The sequence below is a fragment of the Oncorhynchus mykiss genome, chromosome 3 (assembly GCF_057628025.1).
Source record: "Oncorhynchus mykiss isolate SJ-2025 chromosome 3, ASM5762802v1, whole genome shotgun sequence".
Classification (NCBI taxonomy): Eukaryota; Metazoa; Chordata; class Actinopteri; order Salmoniformes; family Salmonidae; genus Oncorhynchus; species Oncorhynchus mykiss.
The window spans coordinates 69,245,352-69,272,642 of NC_143024.1; the positions used below are offsets into that span (position 1 = coordinate 69,245,352).

A 27,291-nucleotide genomic window follows, 5' to 3' on the forward strand; every position below is an offset into this window, starting at 1 on the left:
TTTGTTTGTTGTGTTCATTTATTTGTCTCCAAATAGAACACTTAAATCTAAAAGTACAATACATGCAAAAACATATTTAATATAATATCTGTTATTTCTGTCCTTTTTTATACATTATCAATATGAAAAACATCCCATGTCCACTAGATGACAACCATAGTCCAGATTTTCAGTGAAGACAAATCCACTAAGCTTTATCCCCATTTTTCAGTTAGACAATAGCTCTTCTGGTCTTTCGTTTAAGCATATCACTAATACAAAACATAACTGCACACTGATTCTTCGTATGTCTTGTATGTCATATTGTGTAATTAACCATTATTCATATGCAAATATTTTGAAAACTGAATATATGCAGTGAAAAACATTTGTAGCAAAACACAGCAGACAACTCCTGTAACACGACATAGTGAATACCTTGTCTCTACAAAGACCAAAGGAACCATATAAGTGCTTGCCATCACAGAGTGGGTGGTTTCAAGGCATTCCCAGCCTCTGACAGACTATTTGCTGTTTTCTGAGGGTTCTGTAAGTTCTGGGGTGTCGTGTTCTTGGCTGCAGCTGCCTTGTCGCTTTGTGCTCGGATCAGTTTCTCTCTCTCTAGGGCTTTCTCCATCTCTGTGTAGTAGTCCAGGGCCTTACGCACCGGGTCTATGATGTGCTGCTACAGGGGCACAGAGAGGAAAAGGGATCTGGATATGTTTACACAAATATGGCAGCTAGTCAGTGCTTTAGTTGGGCCAGTGCCAACCAGTACAGAATACCGGCACAGCTGCACCTTGCATTTTCTACTGCTTGAGTAACGGCACCCCTTTTCACTCCAAAATATTCACTCTTAAATATTCACTCTAAAATATGAATGAGTCCCAGTACCTTTTGATTCCACTTCATGCAGAGCAGTTGGGGATGAAGTTGCATCACAGTGAAGCTACATTAGTGTAGTGGTTGTAGACCGGGAGCTCTTACCTCCAGGCAGGGGAAAAGGTTAGCCAGCTCAATGAAGAGGGGTAAGAGGACGAAGCCAATGAAGCCTGTCTGAGAGGATGGCTTGGTCACCTTGTCCCTGTCCATGAACGGGGTGACAGGAAGACCCTCCAGCTTCTCCTTGTCACTCTGAGGGAGGCCAGTTGAGAGCAGGACTGAATTAATATTACATTGTAGTAGGCTATCTCTATGATACACAGTAGCATACCATTTCGAATGAAGCAGTGTTTTAGCCACACATTCCAAGTTGTATGCTGGAAGTTATATTGGAACATAACCAATATCTGTGTTTTGGTGCTTAGTTACCTGGTTGTAGAACTCCTGCAGGAGGCAGTCTAACCAGGGTTCAGCCACATCCATAGGCCGTGCTTCGTTGGAGATGTCACTCACTTTGATCATGATCATCATCAGCTGGAGGGAGACAGGGGGGATATACACTATTGTTCAGAAGTTTGGGGTCACTTAGAAATGTCATTGTTTTTGAAAGAAAAGCAAAAAAAATCCATTCAAATAACATAAAATTGAGCAGAAATAGTGTAGACATTGTTAATGTTATAAATGACGATTGTAGCTGGAAACGGCTGATTTTTAATGGAATATCTACATAGGCGTACAGAGGCCCATTATCAGCAACCATCACTCCTGTGTTCCAATGGCACATTGTGTTAGCTAATCCAAGTTTATCATTTTAAAAGGCTAATTGATCATTAGAAAACACTTTTGCAATTATGTTAGCACAGCTGAAAACTGTTGTGCTGATTAAAGAAGTGTCAACAGTGAACGGTAGTGTACATATCACTTTAATCCAGTCAGGAAGAGCCCCAGGCTGGTACCCTATCGGCACGAGTAGATACCAAGATTCTCCCATCTGATGTTGCTAGGCAACATGGCTGTAGACTCCTATGGTAACATGGCAACATCTGACTAAAAAGGAACAGGGAGTACCAGGATGACATTTACCTGACATCCAGTCAGGGTGACATTTACATGACACCTCATAAACACTGGGCTAAACATAGGACTATTTCTGAAACATACTGTTTATTCATATCCTTTCTTACCACATCTCTGTGGTCCTTGTTGCTGAAGTCAAAGACAAGCAGGATGGACTTGAATTTGTTCAGGATCTCATTATGTCTCGTCATATCAGTGGCCAGGATGCATCTAAGAATAAATGAAATGCCTTGAGTTGATGCACTCGCCACACATTACGGTTAGATCAAAGTAAACATATATTTGTGTTGGTGAAGAGGATGCAAAGAAATACATTCTTACTTGATTATGCCCTCTCTTATCCGTTTATACTGTTCAGTTGTCAGATTTCTGAAAATGTTGTTTTCATTCTGTAAGAAAGACAAACACTTTACTGTTGACATCTGAAAAGTTGGCCCACACACACCACAGCCCAACTTCAGTCACCCATGCCAATACCACCCATAACTTCTCCAGTCATCCATACTCATACCTTCTCCAGGATCTCAAAAGCCACAGCACAGTGGTGGTTCTCAAGGGGGGAAATGTCATTGTAGCGCAGGGCCAGTTCTGTACGAGCATTTATCTGAAAAATAGAGCTGATAGTGAGTTATCAATTCACACACACACACACACACACACACACACACACACACACACACACACACACACACACACACACACACACACACACACACACACACACACACACACATCTGTGGTAGTCAGATAGATAGGTCACCTGGTAAGCATTGTTGTATCCCGTGTGATCAAGGTCGTGACAGACTGCAGAGGTCAGCATGGTGAGCAGGTCAATGCTGTCAATCTTACTTTTCAGGTCCGTCAGCCAGATCAGCCCATACATCTATCAGAGAATAAATAATTGCAAGAGCAGCAGTCCAGAGAGAATACAACTCAATGATGGATAATTGCTATAACATTCATCCACAGGAATTATATTAATAGAAACATTGACATTTGTTTTTGTTGATTTCTAAAGGACTTTTAATGGTGGTGTGCTGTTGCACTGGTGTGTTATTGCATGTTATTTAAACTGTATATGCCAGGTTGTTCATTCTACATCATGGCAGGTTGTTATCCCCTGTGGGTAATAACGCAATGTCTTAACCGGCAAACCTCTGAATGATTATATTGAGTCTATTTCTAAAATCGGTTAAGGGGTCTGGATGTCCTAACCAATCAGGGTTTAGGGTGATTGGATAATTGGATCATTTTATATGATTGCACAGAGGAATGGGACTACATGATTTCCCCTGACCACCCTCTTTTTCACACACACACACACACACACACACACACACACACACACACACACACACACACACACACACACACACACACACACACTCTCTCTCTCACCATCTGGGTGACACAGAAGCAGTGTTTGAAGTTGTGGAAGGGGATGTTGTTGTAGCGTTTGTACACCTCATACAGGAACTTGTGCAGCACCTCAGGCTCTATGTTAAAGGTGGCAATGAAGTCCAGGTCTGTGTACATGACCTGCAGTAGAACCATGATCTCTGCATCCTCCCACTGCCTGCACACACATAGCAGGACAAGTCAAGTGTCAAAAGGTCAAATCATTCATTTTTAGGTCATAAAACCGCTTGTGTATATACTGACAATCACAAGTATAGCTTTCTTGAGATGAATATAGGTGTGCCCCAGGGTTCCATTTTAGCTCCTGTGTTGTTCTCAATTTTTATTAATGATTTGGGGAATTGGGATGCAACCAGCAAAGTTACATCTGTATGCAGATGATACAGTTATATATTCATGTGCTCCTTCTCTAGTTCAGGCTGTTGAAGAGCTCCAGACTGCTTTTCAGTCACTTTTCAGTCACTCCCTTTATGGTCTCAAACTGGTCTTGAATGTACAAAAAACGAAATTCATGACCTTTACCAGAGCTAGAACTCTGCCAGAGAACATTAGCATTGTCACATCTGGTAGCTTATCCATTGAAAGTGTCATCCTACAAATATCTAGGTATTTGGTTGGATGACAAGTTGTCCTTTAAAGTTCATGTGGATAATCTTGTGACAAAGCTTCAATTGAAATTGGGTTTTTATTTTTGTAATAAGGCTTGCTTCCCACTTATGGCTAGAAAGAAGCTTGTTCAGGCCACTTTTCTCTCTGTAAGTGATTACGGTGACTTGTTGTATATGCGTGCAACCTCATCCGTCTTACAGAGACTGGACTCTTTATCATGCATCCTTGCCCTTTATTACAAATGCCAAGTCACTCACCCACCATTGCACATTGTACTAAATTGTAGGTTGGACCTCACTTTATATGTGCAGAAAGATACATTTGTATGTGTTCATCTACTGTACAAAGCCCTTTTGGGTAAACTCCCTCTTTACCTCTGTAGTCTGGTCTCCTACACTACTAGCAGTTACCATACCCGATCTGCTAGGTGGTTGCTACTTAGTCCTTAGGACATTCACAGTATTAGGCAAGACTGCCTTCTCTTCTTGTGCACTAAACACATGGAATAACGTAAAATCCATGCTTCATCAGGATATGTTAGTGCCACTGAATGAATTTACAATATTGATTGGAGACTCTGTTACAGAGGAGTGTAAATGCTTTTTTTTAAAGGTTGTTGTATTGTTGTATGTTTTAATTATGTAATATATTGATTGTTGCTGCCTTCTTGGCCAGGTCTCCCTTGAAAAAGAGACTCTGGGTCTCAATGGGCTTTTTAAATATATATATTTTTAAACACGGTACTAACTGTAACCTACTGTATGCTTCATATGTAGCAATAACCACTTTAAATGTGCCCTTTAATGTCCTGACCAAGGGTCGATAAATAAGGTAAAGTGATGGATTAATAGATTTCTGGATGCAGTAGCTCCGGGTGAGCTGCCCTTTTGACTAATCTCTGTACGGGTCTAACAAACACTTACTTGGAATATTTAATCATATACAGTGCCTGGCGAAAGTATTCGGCCCCCTTGAACTTTGCGACCTTTTGCCACATTTCAGGCTTCAAACATAAATATATAAAAATGTATTTTTTTGTGAAGAATCAACAACAAGTGGGACACAATCATGAAGTGGAACAACATTTATTGGATATTTCAAACTTTTTTAACAAATCAAAAACTGAAAAATTGGGCGTGCAAAATTATTCAGCCCCTTTACTTTCAGTGCAGCAAACTCTCTCCAGAAGTTCAGTGAGGATCTCTGAATGATCCAATGTTGACCTAAATGACTAATGATGATAAATACAATCCACCTGTGTGTAATCAAGTCTCCGTATAAATGCACCTGCACTGTGATAGTCTCAGAGGTCCGTTAAAAGCGCAGAGAGCATCATGAAGAACAACGAAGGTGGGAGACTCTGTCCATAGGACAACAATCAGTCGTATATTGCACAAATCTGACCTTTATGGAAGAGTGGCAAGAAGAAAGCCATTTCTTAAAGATATCCATAAAAAGTGTTGTTTAAAGTTTGCCACAAGCCACCTGTGAGACACACCAAACATGTGGAAGAAGGTGCTCTGGTCAGATGAAACCAAAATTGAACTTTTTGGCAACAATGCAAAACGTTATGTTTGGCGTAAAAGCAACACAGCTCATCACCCTGAACACACCATCCCCACTGTCAAACATGGTGGTGGCAGCATCATGGTTTGGGCCTGCTTTTCTTCAGCAGGGACAGGGAAGATGGTTAAAATTGATGGGAAGATGGATGGAGCCAAATACAGGACCATTCTGGAAGAAAACCTGATGGAGTCTGCAAAAGACCTGAGACTGGGACAGAGATTTGTCTTCCAACAAGACAATGATCCAAAACATAAAGCAAAATCTACAATGGAATGGTTCAAAAATAAACATATCCAGGTGTTAGAATGGCCAAGTCAAAGTCCAGACCTGAATCCAATCGAGAATCTGTGGAAAGAACTGAAAACTGCTGTTCACAAATGCTCTCCATCCAACCTCACTGAGCTCGAGCTGTTTTGCAAGGAGGAATGGGAAAAAATGTCAGTCTCTCGATGTGCAAAACTGATAGAGACATACCCCAAGCGACTTACAGCTGTAATCGCAGCAAAAGGTGGCGCTACAAAGTATTAACTTAAGGGGGCTGAATAATTTTGCACGCCCAATTTTTCAGTTTTTGATTTGTTAAAAAAGTTTGAAATATCCAATAAATGTTGTTCCACTTCATGATTGTGTCCCACTTGTTGTTGATTCTTCACAAAAAAATACAGTTTTATATATTTATGTTTGAAGCCTGAAATGTGGCAAACGGTCGCAAAGTTCAAGGGGGCCAAATACTTTCGCAAGGCACTGTATATTCAGAGAACAGTTTTGAAAGTGGTCCTAGTGTACATGTCACAAAAATATGGGTTATTGTATGGTAGCTAGGGTTTAAAAATTCCAGTAACTTTAAATAAATTCCCTGGTTTTCCCAAAATCCTGTTTGGAGGATCCCAGAACCAAGAGGAATTAAGCAGGAAATCCGAAACCCTCCAACCAGGATTTCTGGAAAAGTAGGGAATTTATTGACAGTTCCCTGAATTTCGTAACCCTAATGGTAGCTTTAGTTTTTTCCCCAAGTGGCCAATATATATTCCATATTTTGAAGTGAGGTATTCACCTTATGTTAGTTCTAAAAGGCCCTGAAGTAATACACACTGTAACCAAACAGGACTGAAAGCTGTGATGTGTATGTTGTACGCATAATGCATCCTTCAAAAGTGCCCGTGTTAACGAAGCTTGTTATAAAGACCTCCTTTTGATTGGTAAACCCATAGCAGACAGCCATTCATATTGATATGAGCCTGTACGACAGATGAAAGGGTTGAATAACCCCATCCTCTTCAGGCCCTGCTCCCTGTCTCTCCCTGTCTCTCTTTTGAAGCAGCAGGTGCAGATGCTGTTTGTTTATCACACAACAGAGACATTGCTCGACCCTCTCACCTCCCACGCACAACCAGCACTCACAGGACCCTGTCTGTAGTCTCTCTGTAACTCCTACTGTGTAAAAAAGACCATTAGCACATTTTCTAAGGAAAGTACAAAAAAGGAAAATAGATGGGGAACTCGCCAGTTGTCAAAAGTTGGGGTCTTGAGGTACTGTCTCACTTCTTCTGAAACCTCCAGAGAACTATGGAGAACATAGAATAGTAATTTTGTTATTTTCATCTCAAATTTTTATAATATCCAAATTGTGATCTCAATTGCAACACCACTATTCAAGCAATGGAGTCTTGATAAGAGTGGCACAGCCTATTCATCTGATAACACATGGTCTCTATCATCATTGAGCGTAAGTAAACATGCCTCATCTGCAGGAACTTTTCCCGTACATGTTCACATTCCTCTCTGGTCTTGCGCAGTGTTCTCTTGTGGTAGAAAGGAGAGGGCTTCTGTGTTCCCTCAGATAGCTCTTTGAATAGGCCCAGCCAGCTGAGATGCTCAACACTCTGTGGAGACACAGATACACTAGGCTAGGCAGACACAGTGAACTTACATGATACTGGTATATGAATGAGCCTTTACACATAATTTAACAAATTCTATCTGTACAGCATCAATAACACAACGTACCTCAAGTTTCTCCCGGAATGAATCCACCTGTCTCTTCATCTCGTACACGACTGCAGGAGTCTCACCAGCCTCAATCAGGATCTTCTTCTCCAAGCCCTGCAGTCTGGGGTACAAAACAGATGGCCCTCCTGACTCACACAGCCCTGAAGTCTATGGCAATGCTCCCTCGAAGCTGCGGGTGTGCATGGGCACACAGCACCCGGGACTGCCAAAGAAGAAATATCAGCCCACGTAGAGAAGAACGAGATTCAACTTCACTCAACTTTCTATAGTTTACCCCATTAGTTAATTAACACTATCAATGTTTTCCTTTACTGTGGGAATTGTGATTTAATCAATGCAATATTAGCCACTTTCAAGGCAATATACAAAAACAAAACAAATTATGCAAGAGATTTTGTTGTAGGCAGAACGCATCCGAGTCCCGTACTCTACATAGACCGGTGCGCCATAACCAATCAGAGTTGCAGTAGGCGTATATGCAAATGAGCCATTTCCATACAGTATATGGATCTGTGCCGTTCACTTTGAACTGGACTGTTTCTACAGCTTGAGCGGTCGTGAGTAGATGCGCTTGTTTTGAGATCAAAGTGAGAGCTTGATATAGCGACATGTGGACATTTGTTCATATCCTTTGCTAATTAGTGAGGTATTATCCCAGTTATAGATCATTTGTAGTCAGCATTGGGGGAGTGATTGCCTCCTAAAAGAGCACAAAACGTATGCATTTCTAGACATCTTTGAAAAGCGAGTCAAGTAAAGAGACTTTTTTTTGTCTCAAAAGGGGCAGTGTTGTATTTTAAGACTGGCTACTTAGCTTATTAAAGCCTATAGGCAGAGTACCCCATAATTTGTCTGATTCTCTGTAATAATGTTATGGGAACAATGATGCACTTTATTTTGTAAAGTGGTTTCTTGCATCAAACAACAACATCATTTGCAGCCACCTCCTTGTCTGAAGGACAAGTGGATAAACAGGTTAATGTCAATCCCTGCATTTTTTGTTCAAAAGTCTCATAGAATGTAGGACTACATTGAACACCACACATTGGCTGATACTATTGGCTGAATGATAGAACAACTATTTCCATGTTCAAATGTTATGGGAGGCATTTTCTCCATTGTTTTTGATGGTAAGCCACTCTGGTCTGCCACTCTGGTAGGCCTACATTTTGATCAAATAGCCACAGTAGCCTACGTAACCACTGTTAAAACTAACTTAAAGCGGGTACAACCTCAGTGTTCACAGTAAACACACGCAGGAAGTTGCACAGAATTTTTCACAACGTTCAAGTTTGCGCTCAGCAGACCTGAGATTTGCTCAGTGACTAAAACAATTAGAGGGAACATTGGTCTGGGGTACAGAACATGTGGTTTTCCTGACTCCCACAGCCCTGCAGTCTGGGGTACAGAACATATGGTCTTCCTGACTCACACAGCCCTGCAGTCTGGGGTACAGAACATATGGTCTTCCTGACTCACACAGCCCTGCAGTCTGGGATACATAACATATGGCCCTCCTGACTCACACAGCTTGATCCCTTACATGGTCTGACAGTTTCAGAATGGGCCCCAACCTTGAGAATGGTCACTCCTGTATACACCATGTCAGCCTTACCTTTTCTCCATGGAGGAGAGGTCAAATCCTAGTGCCACAGCAAGCTCCACTCCTTCAACATGAGGTACACAATTAAAATATTAACATCAATATACACAGGCCCTAATGAAACAAACAAGAGTTACAACACAATAACAATGCAAGTATGCCCACTGTCAGCCAATGTCTCTGGCGCCATGGCAGAGAATACCTAATGGCTCACTGTTGCAGTCAGCAGCCACCACCTCTAGCTTATAACAGGAGTTAGGACTGTTGGGCTCCAGGCGCGGGGAGATGTTGATGATGTTGCCCTTAGGGTTGTACAGCTTCAGAATGTCATGGGGTCCTGCCTCAGCTGCAGAGCGGAACAGATCTTGAAAGTAACAAACACACACGTGCATGCAAACACAGACAACATTTTAAGTTGATCTCCTGTGAAAATAGCTCAGGCAACCAATACTGAACACTTCAATTAACACTAGTTTCGAGTTTTGTAATCAAACACACACAAACACCCCCTAGATCTCTCTCTGTACAGCAGGTGAACAAAATAATAGGTTTTTATGTGCTCAGCAGCTTGGCCAAGCTTTTGTCAATGCCATTCATACACACAAAGATTAGAAGAGAGGGACTATTATTGCCCGAGGCAGCTCTGTAAAGGGGTAATCTAAAGCTATCAATTCACACCGTGTCTGTGCCTAAATAGACGTGCAAAACATCTACCAAAGGAATAAAAGGGAGAAGAAAAGAGGCGAAATGAGAAGGTAAAGGATTCGAGAGATCATTTCAAACCCACGATCAATTGCACTTTATGATTGCATTTTATATCAATGCTATTTTTGTGCGCTACAAAGGGGTTTATAGGCAGTCAAATCTACAGACAGTAGGCAGAATCTTTGAAAGAAAATGAATTCTCATTACATTAGCATCTATGAGATGGATCTCAAGTTATTTGATCCCTGAATGAAATTACATTCCTTTATGCCTGTCCTTGGTACTGTTTGGAAAATAATACTATTGACATGTTATGTATTTATTTATTTTAATGGACTTTCAATAACCCCTTCCCTCTATCTCATTAGAGTAACAACCCACAACTATGCTGAGACCTCAATAACCCTCACATCAATACGTCACATCTCGACTCTATTCTAAAGATGCCATATGTACACCATATGTTAGCTTTGACACAAATGTAAGTGCAGAGTGTTGTTGTCAGCTGCACCTGTGTCTGTCTCTATCCTGCTGAAGCATCAAGCATGCACTATTTCTCTCTATCAATTCAGAGACTGTTTGCTTCTTTTGATGAAGACAATGATTGCAGGTCTTACATAATAATGATTGCACTTACATAACTATTTTAGGTCTCAGTGCTTTACTTGAGTTCTGATCCATTGTTGGATCTGGTAGAGAAGCAATAAAAGTGCTTTGTGATTTTAACCTTTCCATGTATGTACTTTGTTTATATATTTCAAATCAATTAAAAAATCAACGTTTATTGGATGTGTACACAGTATAGCAGATGTTATTGTGGGTGTAGAGAAATGCTTGTGTTACTAGCTCCTAACAGTGCTGTGAAATGTCAAACAAGTATACAAATCATAAATATTTCAGAGGTTTTGAGAGGTTTCTCATATCAGAGTAATGAGTTCAAAATCAAGCTTCAGACAACAGTACAATTTGATGATATTTCAAAGACACCAAAATAAAAAGGTGATATTATTTTAATTGCCTACCTTTGACATCCTGGGCAGGGCAATCCACTGGAAACTCTGCCTGCTCTGGTCTTCCATTCACAGTAAAGTAGATTATTTTTGTTGCCATATCAGTTTTTAAAGCCACTGCCCTCACTGTTTTGAATTTATTGTGTGACCACATTAATTTAGTAGAGACCCACTCCAACGACCCCTCCTCCCTCTCCCTCTGACACACACACACACACACACACACACACCCTCCCTTTGCAACAATTGAATCTGATGCCATGGATTTCCATAAACATTACACTTCTCATATGATATACATTTTATTCAAAGTGATATTGCAAGTATTTTTCGGTACTCACTATTTTCCAAACTGTCATCATTAGTTATTGTGAATAATATTGTTTTTGTGGTCAAGATAAGGCTTGCTGTCTTGATACCTCCAAAACGATATATGACGCTGTCTCTCATGTATATGCTGAGTCTAGTCACGTGTGTTAATGACGTCTGAAAGAAGAAAACGTGTTTTCGGTCTCGCGAATCGCCAAATAAGTGCCATGAGAGAAACTAAGGCACCGGTGGCTACTAAGCCGGCTAAAGCTTTTTTGGCTCTGAATCTGAAAGAGGAGCCTGAATTCAAGACGAAAGTCCAGGAGATGAAGAAGCGACCCAAAAAGGTTGGTTTGCCCAAATTGCACTGGACTGAAATCCACATCATGCACGTGGGGCCAAGTTCTCAAGCTAGCTAGAGTCTTAATACCCAAAGCCTATACATTTTATTCTAAACAATAGATATGTTCGTTTATCTAATCACATTGTTTCCGCAAGGGGTGTGCTATAGCCGCAGTATCCTGGTAGGTAGCTAACTAGCAAGCTAGCTAACAGTAGCTAACGCCTAGCTAGCTAACGTCACACAAAATTCAATCCAGTTTCTAAACCCAGAGACGCAACATCGCGAGACTTCCGGGAACGCTTGAGAAGCAGACCAAATACATTTTTATTGGTCACATACACGTGTTTAGCAGATGCTATTGCAGGTGTAGCGAAATTCTTGTGTTTCTAGCTCCAACAGTGCAGTAATATTTAACAAGTTATATCAAACAATTTCACAACAATACACACATTTTAAAGTGAAGGAATGGAATTAAAAATATATAAATATTTGGATGAGCAATGTCAGAGCGACGTAGACTTAAGATACAGTATAACGTAAACTCACATAAACTCGTACATCGCCATGGTCCGTACAATTGCCCTTATTTTAGCGCCCCAAAAACGTAATAGTTCAAGATGAACTGTAATGTCAATGCCACTGTAAAGCACAATGTCTCCCCTTTCCAACAGAATCAATTACATGACATAAACACTGCCCGTTTCTGCATAATTCAAGCATGCAATGAGCCCCGGTGGTGTTAATAATGGGATATGTAGGAGGGTGAGCCGGTCAAGGATCGATTCAGACAAGGTGGTCTATTGTATGACAAGTGACAGTTTAATTATGAGTAAAGATATCTGGTACAACGTATACGGGCCATTTCATTCGGTTCTTAAGGAACCAGCAGAAAAGAAGCGCAGATAACAGAGTGCACATGTCTCATATACAGAACAGAAAGTAGGTTGATTCTAGAAGATCGGGTCTTCGGGTTGGTTCAGGCTGAGGTGTAGTCTTCTTGGATTGGCCCTGTTGGGCCGTCCGTCATCCCTCTGAGTCTTGTTCTTTGCCACACAATGTTCAGCTAAAAAGGAGATTAGGTGTGTGCGCTGTCCTCAGTCACACAATGTTCGGCTAGAAAGGAGATTAGGTGTGTGCGCTGGTTTCTGCAAGTCAAGGCTGTCTCTTCCTCCCAATGTGTGGGTGTATGTCTTATCTGTGTGTCCTCGGCAGTTAGTGTGTGTAATGTGTGTGTGCTGTGTGTGTGGGTGTGGGAGCTATCCTGTATGGGACCTAACATGTTTTACTGTGAAAATACGTTGTCTCAGTTATAGCAATGTAATAGCAGTAGGCTGGTCACCTGCATAAGAAATAGCACTTCCTTACAAATCCCTCTCTTCACGTCTCCCCAGAGACGTGACACAACCTAACTAGATCCAGACACAAAAAGAAAACTTTTCCCAGAAGGAAAAGTGTTGTGATTCCCTCTCTTCACATCTCCTAAGAGATGTGACATAAACTAGGCTAACAATTACAAAGTTGAAAATACCTTCATGTTCTCCATTCGATCCCACTATGTACTAGATTGGCTACCAGCCACCTAGGAACTTGCAACCCTCATGCCAAAAGAGAACAACAGCTCATTGAAAAACAGAACAAAAGAAAATGATGTGAAATTTAAGCCCCCCTTTTTGACACCCACTAGGGTGTCACTCATTATCCCTTATTTCAGCAGTCATAGCATTTCATGAAAAGAAAAACAAAACCTAGTAGGCACTCTCAACCTCATCCTCAAATTTGGGCAGGTCATTAGCAAGCAGAGGAAACATCTGGGAAAGGGGGGAAGGGTCTATAGCTCTAGAGATAACCCTAGTGGTAAGGGAACGGATACATGGAATGCAACAGCATCCACAGAGAACCAAAATGGCCGCGAACACCGAAATGGAGACCAAAATGGAGGAGACCAGGGTTTTATATTTACCAAAGGCACTCATCCAGGAGTCCCACATTGAGGTATCAATCCCAGAATGAGATTTCATTTTACCATTAAGAGTCCTCAAACCTTCTAGGGCTACGGTCAAGCTACCATCGGAGGCTGTGTTATTAGGGATGAAAGTACAACACTGTTCACCAAACATAGTGCAAGCTCCACCTTTCTCTGCCGGTAGCATATCCACTGCAATGCGATTCTGGAATGTATTCTATCCACATTTTTATTAACAGTGCACACCAACAAATGGAGGACTCAAACCCAGCTGCCACCTGATCCACCAACTTGTACTCGTCAGGAACTCCCCTTGGGACTCCAATGGCGTCTATGTACGTCGGATCACCACTAGATGGGGTGGTGGCACGCCTGGAACGTCCCCTGGATATTCAGGGTTCACCCTCTGGACCCTAAGGATGAGGTCTCCAGCCTCTGTAGGGTAGATAGAAACAGGCAAAAGGAGAGTAACAAGTGCACAGCTTCCAGTAGTATTGGAGGGTAATTTATCAAACAGGACAGTGTTGCCACACCACCACCACACATCTGCTCTGGATATTGGCCTGAAACTCCCAACAATGTTGATTGTATCCAGACACCAATTCCCAGGAACCTGTCCCACATTAGTACCGCCTCCCGTCATTTTGACACAGGTGAAATGTGCCCTGGCAACCTTGTTGGAAAACAATGGTTTCCTAGCAGTAGATTTAGTCATGGGATAGACAGCATCCCAGGCAGAGCAATTACAACTGGGGTTATCCGTAGTCATTAATGGGATTAAACATGTTAGAGTCACATCTGTAACAGACTTCTTAAAACACGGTATGATGCAAGCAGCACAACACATCAATAATAAAAATACAAGAATTAGGGTCAGAAATCCAGTAACCACCATACCAGTGTACTTACCAAACCAGGCTCCCAACCAAAAGAACAGTCCAGACTCCTCCACCCCCGCCATGGTCCTCATCTCAGCAGATAGTGCACCAAGCCCATTAAAGGCCTTAGCTATACCACCATCTGGAGTGGTGTTATTAGGAATATACGTGCAACATTGTTCACCGAACATCTTGCAGACTGTCTGGCAACCCTAGATGTGGCCTCAAGCTGTTCAGACAGACCAGTGAGTGCATCACGGGGGTAATTCACAAAACGCTGTTGATTATAGTAGATATAACTGATCCATGCAGTCTGTCTAGCATCCACTATGGCTGGACCTATAATAGGTAGTAAGTGCCAGAGTCCATCATTCCTACCCAAGGCCTGAAACTCATGAGGAACCCCCATTGGCACTCTCAACAGGTTAGTGTGTATGTCAACTACATCCTCTGTCCATGGAGCACTACATCTATGTCTCCCATGGGATGGAATGTTTTCAGGTCCCCTGGATACAGAACCCAACAGCTGTTCAGAAGTAACATCAACAATGGTCAGTGGAATTATCAAACTGGTCAGAGCACACGTACCTTGCCAGTCTCCTCTAAGAATGGGTCTCAGTACTCTTTTGGGTCCACATATCCACCACACATCAGCCAGACCACTAGTTTGGTTTAGGCCTGTAACTGGCCAAGTGGCATAAATGGTTATGTTACTGCTGCAATCAGTTTCAGGCAATCTCCCATAGTCCATGCCACTACCTGTACCCGTGATGCAACTGTAATTGCCCACATATGCCTTAACACCCCAAGGGGCCCGATGAGGAGGTACTGTAGGAAACACAAGGCTCAAAGAGGAACAGAGGGTTGAATTGGGCTGAACCTGGTAAAAACCTCTCAGAATACACAACCACCCCTCTCCTTCTCCTATAGCAAATGGGTGTGTAGCCAGAACAAGTCTAGCATGACTACAAATAGTGCAGTCCTTTCTTCTCAGGGTTTTAGCTGTGTACCTCATATAAGACAGCCACAAATTGTCCCTACCATCAAAACCAGTCTCAGTGCCTAATTGATCAATAGCTGTGTAGTCTCTAACATTAATTACCTGAATAGGATTTTTTAACACAGTGGTGGTAGGTGGCAGGTTCGGTCCAGGGGTGGTAGAGGAGTGTGTCTGGCCCTGGTTCGTCTGGGACCTCTGGTTTTGGCAGCTCCCTAATAGAAAACACACCCATCGTGTCTGTCCCGGTCCTTTGTAGTCCGAGGGTGTAAGTGCCTGGATCAGAGAGCTTAATAGTTTTGATGGTTAGTAGGATTTCATCACCTTTACAAAGTTCAACAGTGCTCCCAGGTTTTCCCCATATGATGGAAAACCTATCCACCTTTGTGGGATCCCCTATGCTATAAGAATACCCTCTTCTCCAATCCTAGAATTGTCCCAAGTTGGTTATCATGTAATCCCCATATGGACACCCTCCCCCATTTCACAGGTACACTGACACTCCTGTAAAGCCCCACCCTCTCCCAGAGAACACATCACTAGCAAGAGCCAGACACATCTTCACTTCTATGAACAAAAACAGGGGTGACAGGACAGGGAGGGTTACTTCATTCGAGAGATGGCCCCCGGAATCCTGTTAATTCCAGTTCTCCTCTCGAACACTGTTTATTGTTCGACAGTGTCAGTGTCCTACCCTTCCCCGTGCGATATGAATCCGGGTAGCTCTTTCAGCTAGCTGTCACCAGGAGTCCTTGTATGGTCCCCCCAACAAGCCTCTGGGACTGGATTGAGTGACTTCACCTGTAGTTCACCTGTAATGCATAAAATCCTGGACATACAGGCTTGGTTAACAAACAGTGTCTCATATGTTTTATCTGATTATATCTTTAGTTTCTTATCCAATAGGCCCCATCCTATCCTAGACCACAATTTACCCATCCCCCTTTTGATACCTGGCTCTGCCCAGGTAACAACCTTACCTACTCTAAATAATGACTTAGGTAAGATTAGTATATTATCCTTCTGTTCTGACATTATCATGTAGGAGCGCCCCTTTCATTTTCCACATGTCCAATTCTCCCTTTTGTCTCCACTCAGTAACTGTTATCTACACATTCTGTTATCTTTGCTCGTCCTGGCTCCCTTTTAAAACTTATCCTCTCTGCTCTCCAACCTTCAAGGTCTCTGCAGTGCAGGGGAGGGCTCTTCTGTCTGCCTTTTCCCCTTATCTGTCTGTAGCTCGTTTTCTCATGTTTCCAAATTTGAACTAAATGTCTCACTGTTTGGCTTTATCTAAACTCATGGATTTTTTTTTAGAAAAACATGTCTATGGTGGCACTTTCTAAAGTCCTTATATAGGTTAATTAAACCCCACTATAATTAATTTACCTTAAAAAATAAAAACAAAAACAAACCGTATTACCCATGACCACAAATTAAATATTCAAATGGCACCCCCTATATACAGGTGTTAAAACCAAACACAAATATCTAAATTTCTTCCCTGCCCTGTTGGCTCAAAATATGTCCCAAATACTTAACATGAGTCTACCATAAATAAAACTTATCCTAGCTAAATTTTCACACCACGTTCATCAGAGAAAATATATTGACACTATAATGTAAATTTCACTGCATTTTTGTATTAAATTACCTTAATATCAGTATTACAAATTACCCTAGATTCTCCATCCAAATGGCTTTCCAATGAGGCTGATCAGACCACAAAGGAAAGTTACAATGGAGGTCATAAGTCATACCACCTTCCCTGTGTTTGATTACCAATTTCAAACCAGTTGTAACTTTAGTTAACGTCAACCTGCTCCGCCACAGGAGTGCCATCTGATGCACTGTCCAGCTAGACCAGTCAGGACCAGTCTCTGCCACTAAATTCTTCCACGTCCATTTATTATACCCCCCTTCTGTCATGTACCACACTGATCTAGACCAACTGATTGCATGAGTACCATAACCGCCACCTGGGCTTCCAATAACACCCCAGGTAAGTATAACAGTGGTAGTAGCGTTAGGCGGGATACACAGAGTAGCTGACCTAATCAATTCTGCAGTACACTCAAAGTCATTATTCTGAACTTGACGTTTAGACAGAACATGCGTATCCGAGAATATTGAAGCATTGGTGATGTTTAGCTGGGTAGTCTGTTCCTGGTCAGTGATTATACGCTGGGCTGCCCATATCATTACTCCCAATGTCAAAACAACATTGACTATAATTAGGACAAACAATGGGCCAGAACAACCCAGTCTTTCCCATGGTCTCCTAGCCCTTCTAGCCCATGGTGCTACTCTAGTGTCCCTATCATCTGAGGATGGGAGTCTCCTCCACATGATCAGACGGGAGGGATGTCAGAATTTGAATTCGAATTGGATGTGAGTAAATCACTTCTTACTTCAGCCAGAGTTCTGGCAGGGGTTGGGGCTGGTGTACAATGTGTCAGGTGGTGCCAAGGTGCGCCTAATTTACCTTTGACCTGGACTGAGTGTGAAGTAACCTCCTTCACTTCGTACGGTCCAGTCCACCTGGGATCAGCCCACTTTCTCTTGTGGACCTTGATCCTTACCCAGTCCCCAACTTTTACCCTTGGTTGTTCCGGGACGTCAGTCAGCTCCCTCTCTGCGACACGGTGTATCTGTTTGGAGAGAGCTGCAGACAATTCCGTCAATTTCTTCACATAGTCAGACATCCCTATCTGGTGCACATCAAGAGGGGGCATATGACCTCCCTCTCTTGGTGGCCCTGGCATTACTCTACCTGTCATTATTTCATGGGGTGAAAGATGTGTCCCTGCACCCGGTGAGGACCTCATGGCCATCAGTGCCAGGGGCAGGGCTTCCACCCAGGTCAATTTGGTTCCTGCACACACTTTAGCTATCTTAGCTTTCAGATTTTGATTACAGCGTTCCACAAGGCCCTGCGATTGCGGCCTATACACAGAGCCAAACTTGTGTGTAATGCCAAACCTCTCCTCCACCTGTCTTAGGTGCTGATTTGACGTGTTTTTTTTTAGAAATATTTTGTACACTCTTTGGATATACTTAGCCCGTCACTGGCTCGTGCCAGTGATGTATTCTTAGGAGACACTATTACTCGTACTCTGTCTTAACTCAGAGCCTCTCCGTCATATATCCAGAATTTTAAACAATAATGTTTTAATGATTAAACACGAGCCACCAATTCAGGAAATGATTATCAACATAAACTATGTTTTAACAATTTGGATAATAGATTTTTTTTTTTTTTTTTGAATTTAGGAAATACTTTGCTCACAATAATTTTAAATAATGGTAATAATATCAGGGACTTGTGAAACGCCGTTTACATTTAGTCTATAGTCAACACACAAATATTATTACATGGACATAGTTTTAAACACAATTGTTCAATTAGAACATCTTATTCTATGACATCACACATTAGTACATTTATCACATTCATTCTGGCCACAACACAAAGCGGACTTTTCAGTCCAACATATCTTAATCATACATTAATCTATTGTAGACACCTCACCGGACACTACCAGCTATTGGATTTTAACCTCACCGGACACTACCGGCTATTGGTTCTATCTAAAACACTAATTGGATTTATCTTTTGCAGATGAATGATCGAATCATACTCAGATGTTAATGATAAAACTGATCACGCCCTTTTTCAGACGCCCGAACGAATATCACTTATACATAGAATATAATCCTGGTCACATCAATACTCAATAATAGACCACCTTACCAGACACAGCTGGACCGGTCACTAGCCGGACTATCGGTGAAAATCTATCCTAGACTATATTATTTATTCCTTACTGGTGTCTGCCACCAGACCGTTCACAGCCGGACTATCAGAATATTCTATTAATATTAGGTCTACTACTAAATATCCCTTACCGGTGTCTGCCACCGGACCGTTCTCATGCCGGACTATCGGAATATTCTAACTACTACTCATCCCTTACCGGTGTCTGCCACCGGACCGTTCTCATGCCGGACTATCGGGATATTCTAATTACCACATATGTTTACTTCACTGTCAATTTCAAGTCCATTATTTATGTAAAATTTACACAAAAATTCTTACCCACACTCGGTACTACTGATCGTAATTTGGTATGACTATTCGACAATATGCAAAGTTTGATAAAACAGGTTTTGCTTACCTTATTTTGTGGTCGACCAGAGATCAGTTTCCCGAGTTGAGCAGAATTGTTGTCCACCCCCGAATGGTTTTCACCTGTCCTCCGGGAACCGTCCTTTCACCAACTCGCCCCCTCACACCCACATCAACCACTCTGGACTGGGTCGTTAGTAAATCATCCCTCTGCTACCAAGTTTCTGTTAATAATGGGATATGTAGGAGGGTGAGCCGGTCAAGGATCGATTCAGACAAGGTGGTCTATTGTATGACAAGTGACAGTTTAATTATGAGTAAAGATATCTGGTACAACGTATACGGGCCATTTCATTCGGTTCTTAAGGAACCAGCAGAAAAGAAGCGCAGATAACAGAGTGCACATGTCTCATATACAGAACAGAAAGTAGGTTGATTCTAGAAGATCGGGTCTTCGGGTTGGTTCAGGCTGAGGTGTAGTCTTCTTGGATTGGCCCTGTTGGGCCGTCCGTCATCCCTCTGAGTCTTGTTCTTTGCCACACAATGTTCAGCTAAAAAGGAGATTAGGTGTGTGCGCTGTCCTCAGTCACACAATGTTCGGCTAGAAAGGAGATTAGGTGTGTGCGCTGGTTTCTGCAAGTCAAGGCTGTCTCTTCCTCCCAATGTGTGGGTGTATGTCTTATCTGTGTGTCCTCGGCAGTTAGTGTGTGTAATGTGTGTGTGCTGTGTGTGTGGGTGTGGGAGCTATCCTGTATGGGACCTAACATGTTTTACTGTGAAAATACGTTGTCTCAGTTATAGCAATGTAATAGCAGTAGGCTGGTCACCTGCATAAGAAATAGCACTTCCTTACAGTGGGGAATCGAAACTAATAGTGAGAAAGAGATGTCGTGTGGGAAAATTGCTTTTTAACATTAAAGTGACTACTGTTCCATTATTAAAGTGGCCAGTGATTTCAAGTCTGTCTATAGGTCAGCAGCCCCTAGTGTGCTAATGATGGCTATTTAACAGTCTGATGGCCTTGAGATAGAGGTTGTTTTTCAGTCTCTCGGTCCCAGGTCGGATGCACCTGTTCTGACTTCTGGATGATAGCGGGGTGAACAGGCAGTGGCTCGGGTGGTTATTGTCCTTGATCTTTTTGGCCTTCCTGGCCGGTGTATGGGGTTTGAGATGTCAATGAGAGAAGTAAACCATTATTCCTTAGCTGTTCATTTTCTTAATCTAAAGGCACAACCTAAATACGAGACAATGTCTGAAGTAGTTGAACATGTTATAACACCAATCTCGTGAAAGTGACAAACTGACACATTTTAGTTTTCCTCAAAAACAACTTTATATAAGGAGTGCCTTGGAGTTGAAGTAGTTTGGCGTGAGGCGACTATTAGACCCAATGATGTGATTCTGCACATTTGCTTATCTAGCCAATGTCGCCATGACATCGCCTACAAACCTGATCAGGGATTTCTATAGAAGAAGTAGTTTTAGCACATCTTCACACTGTACTGTCTTTGGTTCACGCTTTGTGGGGTTGCCAGAATGCAGATGTTTCAGGGATACAGTATTTTAAACCTAACTTCCGTTTCCCCTAAAAAACAGTTGTGGAGACTCCGCTCATACGTCCTTTTATGCCTGCTACGTTAGGTTACCCAACATTTGAGTGACAGCATTTATTTGACTTAAAAGTTAGTAGTTAGTTAGTTATCTAACTACTAGCCAGCAGATCCGACCCGCATGCTTACAACTGCACTAAGATCGGATAGCATTCAAATCAAAATCAAATCAAATTTATTTTATATAGCCCTTCGTACATCAGCTGATATCTCAAAGTGCTGTACAGAAACCCAGCCTAAAACCCCAAACAGCAAGCAATGCAGGTGAAGAAGCACGGTGGCTAGGAAAAACTCCCTAGAAAGGCCAAAACCTAGGAAGAAACCTAGAGAGGAACCAGGCTATGTGGGGTGGCCAGTCCTCTTCTGGCTGTGCCGGGTGGAGATTATAACAAAACATGGTCAAGATGTTCAAATGTTCATAAATGACCAGCATGGTCGAATAATAATAAGGCAGAATAGTTGAAACTGGAGCAGCAGCACAGCCAGGTGGACTGGGGACAGCAAGGAGTCATCATGTCAGGTAGTCCTGGGGCATGGTCCTAGGGCTCAGGTCCTCCGAGAGAGAGAAAGAAAGAGAGAATTAGAGAGAGCATATGTGGGATGGCCAGTCCTCTTCTGGCTGTGCCGGGTGGAGATTATAACAGAACATGGCCAAGATGTTCAAATGTTCATAAATGATCAGCATGGTCGAATAATAATAAGGCAGAACAGTTGAAACTGGAGCAGCAGCACAGCCAGGTGGACTGGGGACAGCAAGGAGTCATCATGTCAGGTAGTCCTGGGGCATGGTCCTAGGGCTCAGGTCCTCCGAGAGAGAGAAAGAGAGAAGGAGAGAATTAGAGAACGCACACTTAGATTCACACAGGACACCGAATAGGACAGGAGAAGTACTCCAGATATAACAAACTGACCCTAGCCCCCCGACACATAAACTACTGCAGCATAAATACTGGAGGCTGAGACAGGAGGGGTCAGGAGACACTGTGGCCCACTCCGAGGACACCCCCGGACAGGGCCAAACAGGAAGGATATAACCCCACCCACTTTGCCAAAGCACAGCCCCCACACCACTAGAGGGATATCTTCAACCACCAACTTACCATCCTGAGACAAGGCTGAGTATAGCCCACAAAGACCTCCGCCACGGCACAACTTAAGGGGGGGGGGGGGGGCGCCAACCCAGACAGGATGACCACATCAGTGACTCAACCCACTCAGGTGACGCACCTCCTCCAGGGACGGCATGAGAGAGCCCCAGTAAAGCCAGTGACTCAGCCCCTGTAATAGGGTTAGAGGCAGAGAATCCCAGTGGAAAGAGGGGAACCGGCCAGGCAGAGACAGCAAGGGTGGTTCGTTGCTCCAGAGCCTTTCCGTTCACCCTCCCACTCCTGGGCCAGACTACACTCAATCATATGACCCACTGAAGAGATGAGTCTTCAGTAGAGACTTAAAGGTTGAGACCGAGTTTGCGTCTCTGACATGGGTAGGCAGACCGTTCCATAAAAATGGAGCTCTATAGGAGAAAGCCCTGCCTCCAGCTGTTTGCTTAAAAATTCTAGGGACAATTAGGAGGCCTGCGTCTTGTGACCGTAGCGTACGTGTAGGTATGTACGGCAGGACCAAATCAGAGAGATAGATAGGAGCAAGCCCATGTAATGCTTTGTAGGTTAGCAGTAAAACCTTGAAATCAGCCCTTGCTTTGACAGGAAGCCAGTGTAGAGAGGCTAGCACTGGAGTAATATGATCAAATTTTTTGGTTCTAGTCAGGATTCTAGCAGCCGTATTTAGCACTAACTGAAGTTTATTTAGTGCTTTATCCGGGTAGCCGGAAAGTAGAGCATTGCAGTAGTCTAACCTGGAAGTGACAAAAGCATGGATTAATTTTTCTGCATCATTTTTGGACAGAAAGTTCCTGATTTTTGCAATGTTACGTAGATGGAAAAAAGCTGTCCTTGAAATGGTCTTGATATGTTCTTCAAAAGAGAGATCAGGGTCCAGAGTAACGCCGAGGTCCTTCACAGTTTTATTTGAGACGACTGTACAACCATTAAGATTAATTGTCAGATTCAACAGAAGATCTCTTTGTTTCTTGGGACCTAGAACAAGCATCTCTGTTTTGTCCGAGTTTAAAAGTAGAAAGTTTGCAGCCATCCACTTCCTTATGTCTGAAACACATTCTTCTAGCAAGGGCAATTTTGGGGCTTCACCATGTTTAATTGAAATGTACAGCTGTGTGTCATCTGCATAGCAGTGAAAGTTAACATTATGTTTTCGAATAACATCCCCAAGAGGTAAAATATATAGTGAAAACAATAGTGGTCCTAAAACGGAACCTTGAGGAACACCGAAATTTACAGTTGATTTGTCAGAGGACAGACCATTCACAGAGACAAACTGATATCTTTCCGACAGATAAGATCTAAACCAGGCCAGAACTTGTCCGTGTAGACCAATTTGGGTTTCCAATCTCTCCAAAAGAATGTGGTGATCGATGGTATCAAAAGCAGCACTAAGGTCTAGGAGCACGAGGACAGATGCAGAGCCTCGGTCCGATGCCATTAAAATGTCATTTACCACCTTCACAAGTGCCGTCTCAGTGCTATGATGGGGTCTAAAACCAGACTGAAGCATTTCGTATACATTGTTTGTCTTCAGGAAGGCAGTGAGTTGTTGCGCAACAGCCTTTTCTAAAATTTTTGAGAGGAATGGAAGATTCGATATAGGCCGATAGTTTTTTATATTTTCTGGGTCAAGGTTTGGCTTTTTCAAGAGAGGCTTTATTACTGCCACTTTTAGTGAGTTTGGTACACATCCGGTGGATAGAGAGCCGTTTATTATGTTCAACATAGTAGGGCCAAGCACAGGAAGCAGCTCTTTCAGTAGTTTAGTTGGAATAGGGTCCAGTATGCAGCTTGAAGGTTTAGAGGCCATGATTATTTTCATCATTGTGTCAAGAGATATAGTACTAAAACACTTGAGTGTCTCTCTTGATCCTAGGTCCTGGCAGAGTTGTGCAGACTCAGGACAACTGAGCTTTGAAGGAATACGCAGATTTAAGGAAGAGTCCGTAATTTGCTTTCTAATAATCATAATCTTTTCCTCAAAGAAGTTCATGAATTTATCACTGCTAAAGTGAAAGTCATCCTCTCTTGGGGAATGCTGCTTTTTAGTTAGCTTTGCGACAGTATCAAAAAGGAATTTCGGATTGTTCTTATTTTCCTCAATTAAGTTAGAAAAATAGGATGATCGAGCAGCAGTAAGGGCTCTTCGGTACTGCACAGTACTGTCTTTCCAAGCTAGTCGGAAGACTTCCAGTTTGGTGTGGCGCCATTTCCGTTCCAATTTTCTGGAAGCTTGCTTCAGAGCTCGGGTATTTTCTGTGTACCAGGGAGCTAGTTTCTTATGAGAAATGTTTTTAGTTTTTAGGGGTGCAACTGCATCTAGGGTATTGCGCAAGGTTAAGTTGAGTTCCTCAGTTAGGTGGTTAACTGATTTTTGTCCTCTGGCGTCCTTGGGTAGGCAGAAGGAGTCTGGAAGGACATCAAGGAATCTTTGTGTTGTCTGTGAATTTATAGCACGACTTTTGATGATCCTTGGTTGGGGTCTGAGCAGATTATTTGTTGCAATTGCAAACGTAATAAAATGGTGGTCCGATAGTCCAGGATTATGAGGAAAAACATTAAGATCCACAACATTTATTCCATGGGACAAAACTAGGTCCAGCGTATGACTGTGACAGTGAGTGGGTCCAGAGACATGTTGGACAAAACCCACTGAGTCATTCCTGTGTATTCATGGTTTGCATGTTTCGTTACAATATTGTTTTGAACATTCGTTTTGTACATCCTCGACTGAGCATTCTACACAATGCATTGTCAATGAGCGCTGATGAAGATTTAATTAAAAGTGCATTACAGTTGCTTGGAAATACAATGACATTAAGAGGGAGGCGTAACTAGTAGTTAAACCTTTTGTCATCATTTTGATGTCGCTAGATTTACTTTAGATGCAGTATAACATTAGCTAGCTAGCTAAGATCGAGGGCTTGCTACCTTATTTTAGCTAGCTAACGTTAGCATAGTGTAATTTAGACTAAACAGTAGTTAGCCTCTGTCCAGAATAACTGAGTTTATCACCACTTTAGGGCACCACTAAGGCACCGTTGGTAAAGGGTGGCTTGAGAGCGTTCTTAACAATGGTATGACGCAACGGAGATGCAACCAAAGGATATTCATTAAGTCTATTGATGCAGCCATGCATCAATCTAATTAACATGATTTAAAAAATACCCCTCAAAATCCGTCAATTTAAGATAATGTTTTTTTTTGCATGGGCTGCGTCTCAATCCACTGCATCTACCTATATCCACCTAATATGTTTTGCTCTACAACCCCGACAGGTTTCACAGGACTCGTCTGATAGTAACCTATACAAATTAATGCACGTATGTGGGTAGTTTTGTACGACCCCTGCTGGAGAGTGAACTTTGGGTGATGTTAGCTAGCTAGCAAGGCAAGTTAGCTAGCTACCAGGCCTTAGCTACTGTTCGCTAGCTAGCAGGCTAATGCGGCTATAGCACATCCCTTGTGGAAACAATGTGGTTGGATAAACTATAAAATGTATTGTATGAAAATGACAGTATACTTAAACTAGCAGTTGTTTAATTTATTCGGTGTAACAGTACATTTTAATGATAATGGGACAATTCGGAGTACAGCAAATTTCTCATCCCTGGATTGAGGTACGTTTTCTGAGCCATATCTCATGCTGGTTCCGCCCTGGTGCAGCTGTAAGCAAGTGAGATCTGCTGGCTAGCGAACTACATTTTACACAATGTTCTGTCTTACCCACAATTTCCTCTTTCTTTACAGGGACAACAAACAAGTCCAAGAGTGATTTATGTTGGACATCTTCCCACTGGGTTGTTTGAGCCTCAGCTCAAATCCTACATTAAACAGTTTGGAAATGTCGTCAGGTTACAACTGGCCAGGAGTAAAACGGTAAAAAAAAAACTTGGGATCCATTATCTTGAAAATGTAAGAGTGGAATGTGTTGTGTGATGCACAGGTGTGAAGAATGGCACCGTCTGAAAATTACCTCAGATGTAACAGTTGTCTGTGGTGAGAACTGTGCCGACAGTATTGTGGTACGTTAAGCTTATTGCCTGCTTTGTATAGCAGTGTGATTAAACCCATGTCCCAACATTACAGCCCTTGACTCATGGAAACAGCCATGCACCAATCAGATTTAGATACCATTGTTAGAGTTCATATTGGGAGGTGATACAGGCTGAATTATTTGACCTTATACCACAGCGTTGTTGAATACTCGTTTCTGATTGGCTAGAAGGGCATTTTAGAATGGGCATTTAACCCAGATTTTTGGACAGTTGGATGTCCTGATTACTGAAAGACCAATGGATTTTTTTAAGGCTGGTGATGATTTTTGGGGATCAAAGAGGCCGATGGACAATATATATCATGAATATCATTAAAATTGAAAAATTGACCACATTTCCCAGACAGCCATGTATGCATTATTGCATCTGTTTTAAAATCAAAGAAATGTGACTTAGATTAGTAAAAAACAAACTACATAACATAATGGTAATAATTTTATTTGAATGGTAAATCTCTTAATAAACTGGGCATATTAAGATGGCATAGGCCTACTCACAATACAGGTGAATGCATATTCAATAGGAATGTGTGCATTTGAGTATTGATCTTGGTTTGGCTGATCAGTGGAGTCTATGGTGCTACAGATGACAATCTGTTTGCCTTCAATTTGGGACTTCTAGTAGCCTACTGATGAACAACATTTGCAAATAAGCATCAGCATTAACTCCGCTCCCTTTCACGTCTCCCTCACGCTAATTTCACTTGCTGCTGCTACGATGAGAACTAACTCAATGGCGATGACGTTTGTTACCAAGCCATAAATGTGCATAATATCTAACAAGGAGAGCGAAAGTAGGAAAAAATGTGAATCTACGATGCATGTTCTGTCTGAATGACTCCTTTGTCCATAGTTTGAGAAGTTAGAACGCACACTGCTCTAGAGCTTTCTTGGTCCATAAACATGCAGGAATATTCTTAGGTAGCTAAACCTATTGACAACCTTTTATTTAGACATTTTAAAACACTTCCTTCTTTCCCTATTACAACAATCATCTAATCCGTCTATCAACTACATTTACGGA

General features: G+C 42.2%; 1 protein-coding gene, 2 long non-coding RNA genes and 1 other non-coding gene across 7 annotated transcripts; 2 read left to right on the plus strand and 2 right to left on the minus strand.

The window, feature by feature from the left end:
* On the minus strand, positions 1–11,801 carry LOC110520281 (high affinity cGMP-specific 3',5'-cyclic phosphodiesterase 9A). 4 transcript variants are annotated; one of them, XM_090230003.1, is made up of 15 exons: positions 11,202–11,773; positions 10,873–10,922; positions 9,348–9,509; positions 9,158–9,209; positions 7,540–7,642; positions 7,273–7,415; positions 7,037–7,096; positions 3,337–3,514; positions 2,699–2,821; positions 2,450–2,542; positions 2,260–2,327; positions 2,046–2,148; positions 1,291–1,395; positions 967–1,113; positions 1–664 (listed from the first exon to the last, which is right to left on the minus strand). In XM_090230003.1, the coding sequence occupies exons 4-15, from the start codon at positions 9,166–9,168 to the stop codon at positions 461–463; spliced, it is 1,338 nt and encodes a 445-aa protein (XP_090086129.1). In that variant the 5' UTR covers positions 9,169–9,209; positions 9,348–9,509; positions 10,873–10,922; positions 11,202–11,773; the 3' UTR covers positions 1–460. The 4 variants fall into 4 exon arrangements, with proteins under 4 accessions (XP_090086129.1, XP_090086130.1, XP_036830641.2 ...); XM_090230004.1 differs by having other exon boundaries at positions 9,348–9,491; positions 11,202–11,338; XM_036974746.2 differs by having other exon boundaries at positions 10,873–11,801.
* Positions 11,302–26,680, plus strand: LOC149984661 (uncharacterized). Its single transcript, XR_016494794.1, has 2 exons — positions 11,302–11,516; positions 25,961–26,680. It is a non-coding gene; the product is annotated as an uncharacterized LOC149984661 (long non-coding RNA).
* On the minus strand, positions 12,311–19,867 carry LOC118964440 (uncharacterized). Its single transcript, XR_005051468.2, has 2 exons — positions 19,529–19,867; positions 12,311–18,015 (listed from the first exon to the last, which is right to left on the minus strand). It is a non-coding gene; the product is annotated as an uncharacterized LOC118964440 (long non-coding RNA).
* Positions 26,171–26,296, plus strand: LOC118964378 (small nucleolar RNA ACA64). Its single transcript, XR_005051426.1, has one exon. It is a non-coding gene; the product is annotated as a small nucleolar RNA ACA64 (small nucleolar RNA).
* Positions 26,681–27,291: the final 611 nt, after the last annotated feature.

Bases quoted from the DNA above. Each gene is read 5' to 3' on its own strand.
- LOC110520281 (XM_036974746.2), bottom strand. From the start codon at position 11,122: ATGGCATCAGATTCAATTGTTGCAAAGGGAGGGTGTGTGTGTGTGTGT. The intron at 7,643-9,157 runs GTAAGGCTGACA...TTTGTACCCCAG, and splicing joins CTCTCCTCCATGGAGAAAAG to ACTGCAGGGCTTGGAGAAGA. The intron at 2,543-2,698 runs GTGACCTATCTA...TCTATTTTTCAG, and splicing joins GATACAACAATGCTTACCAG to ATAAATGCTCGTACAGAACT.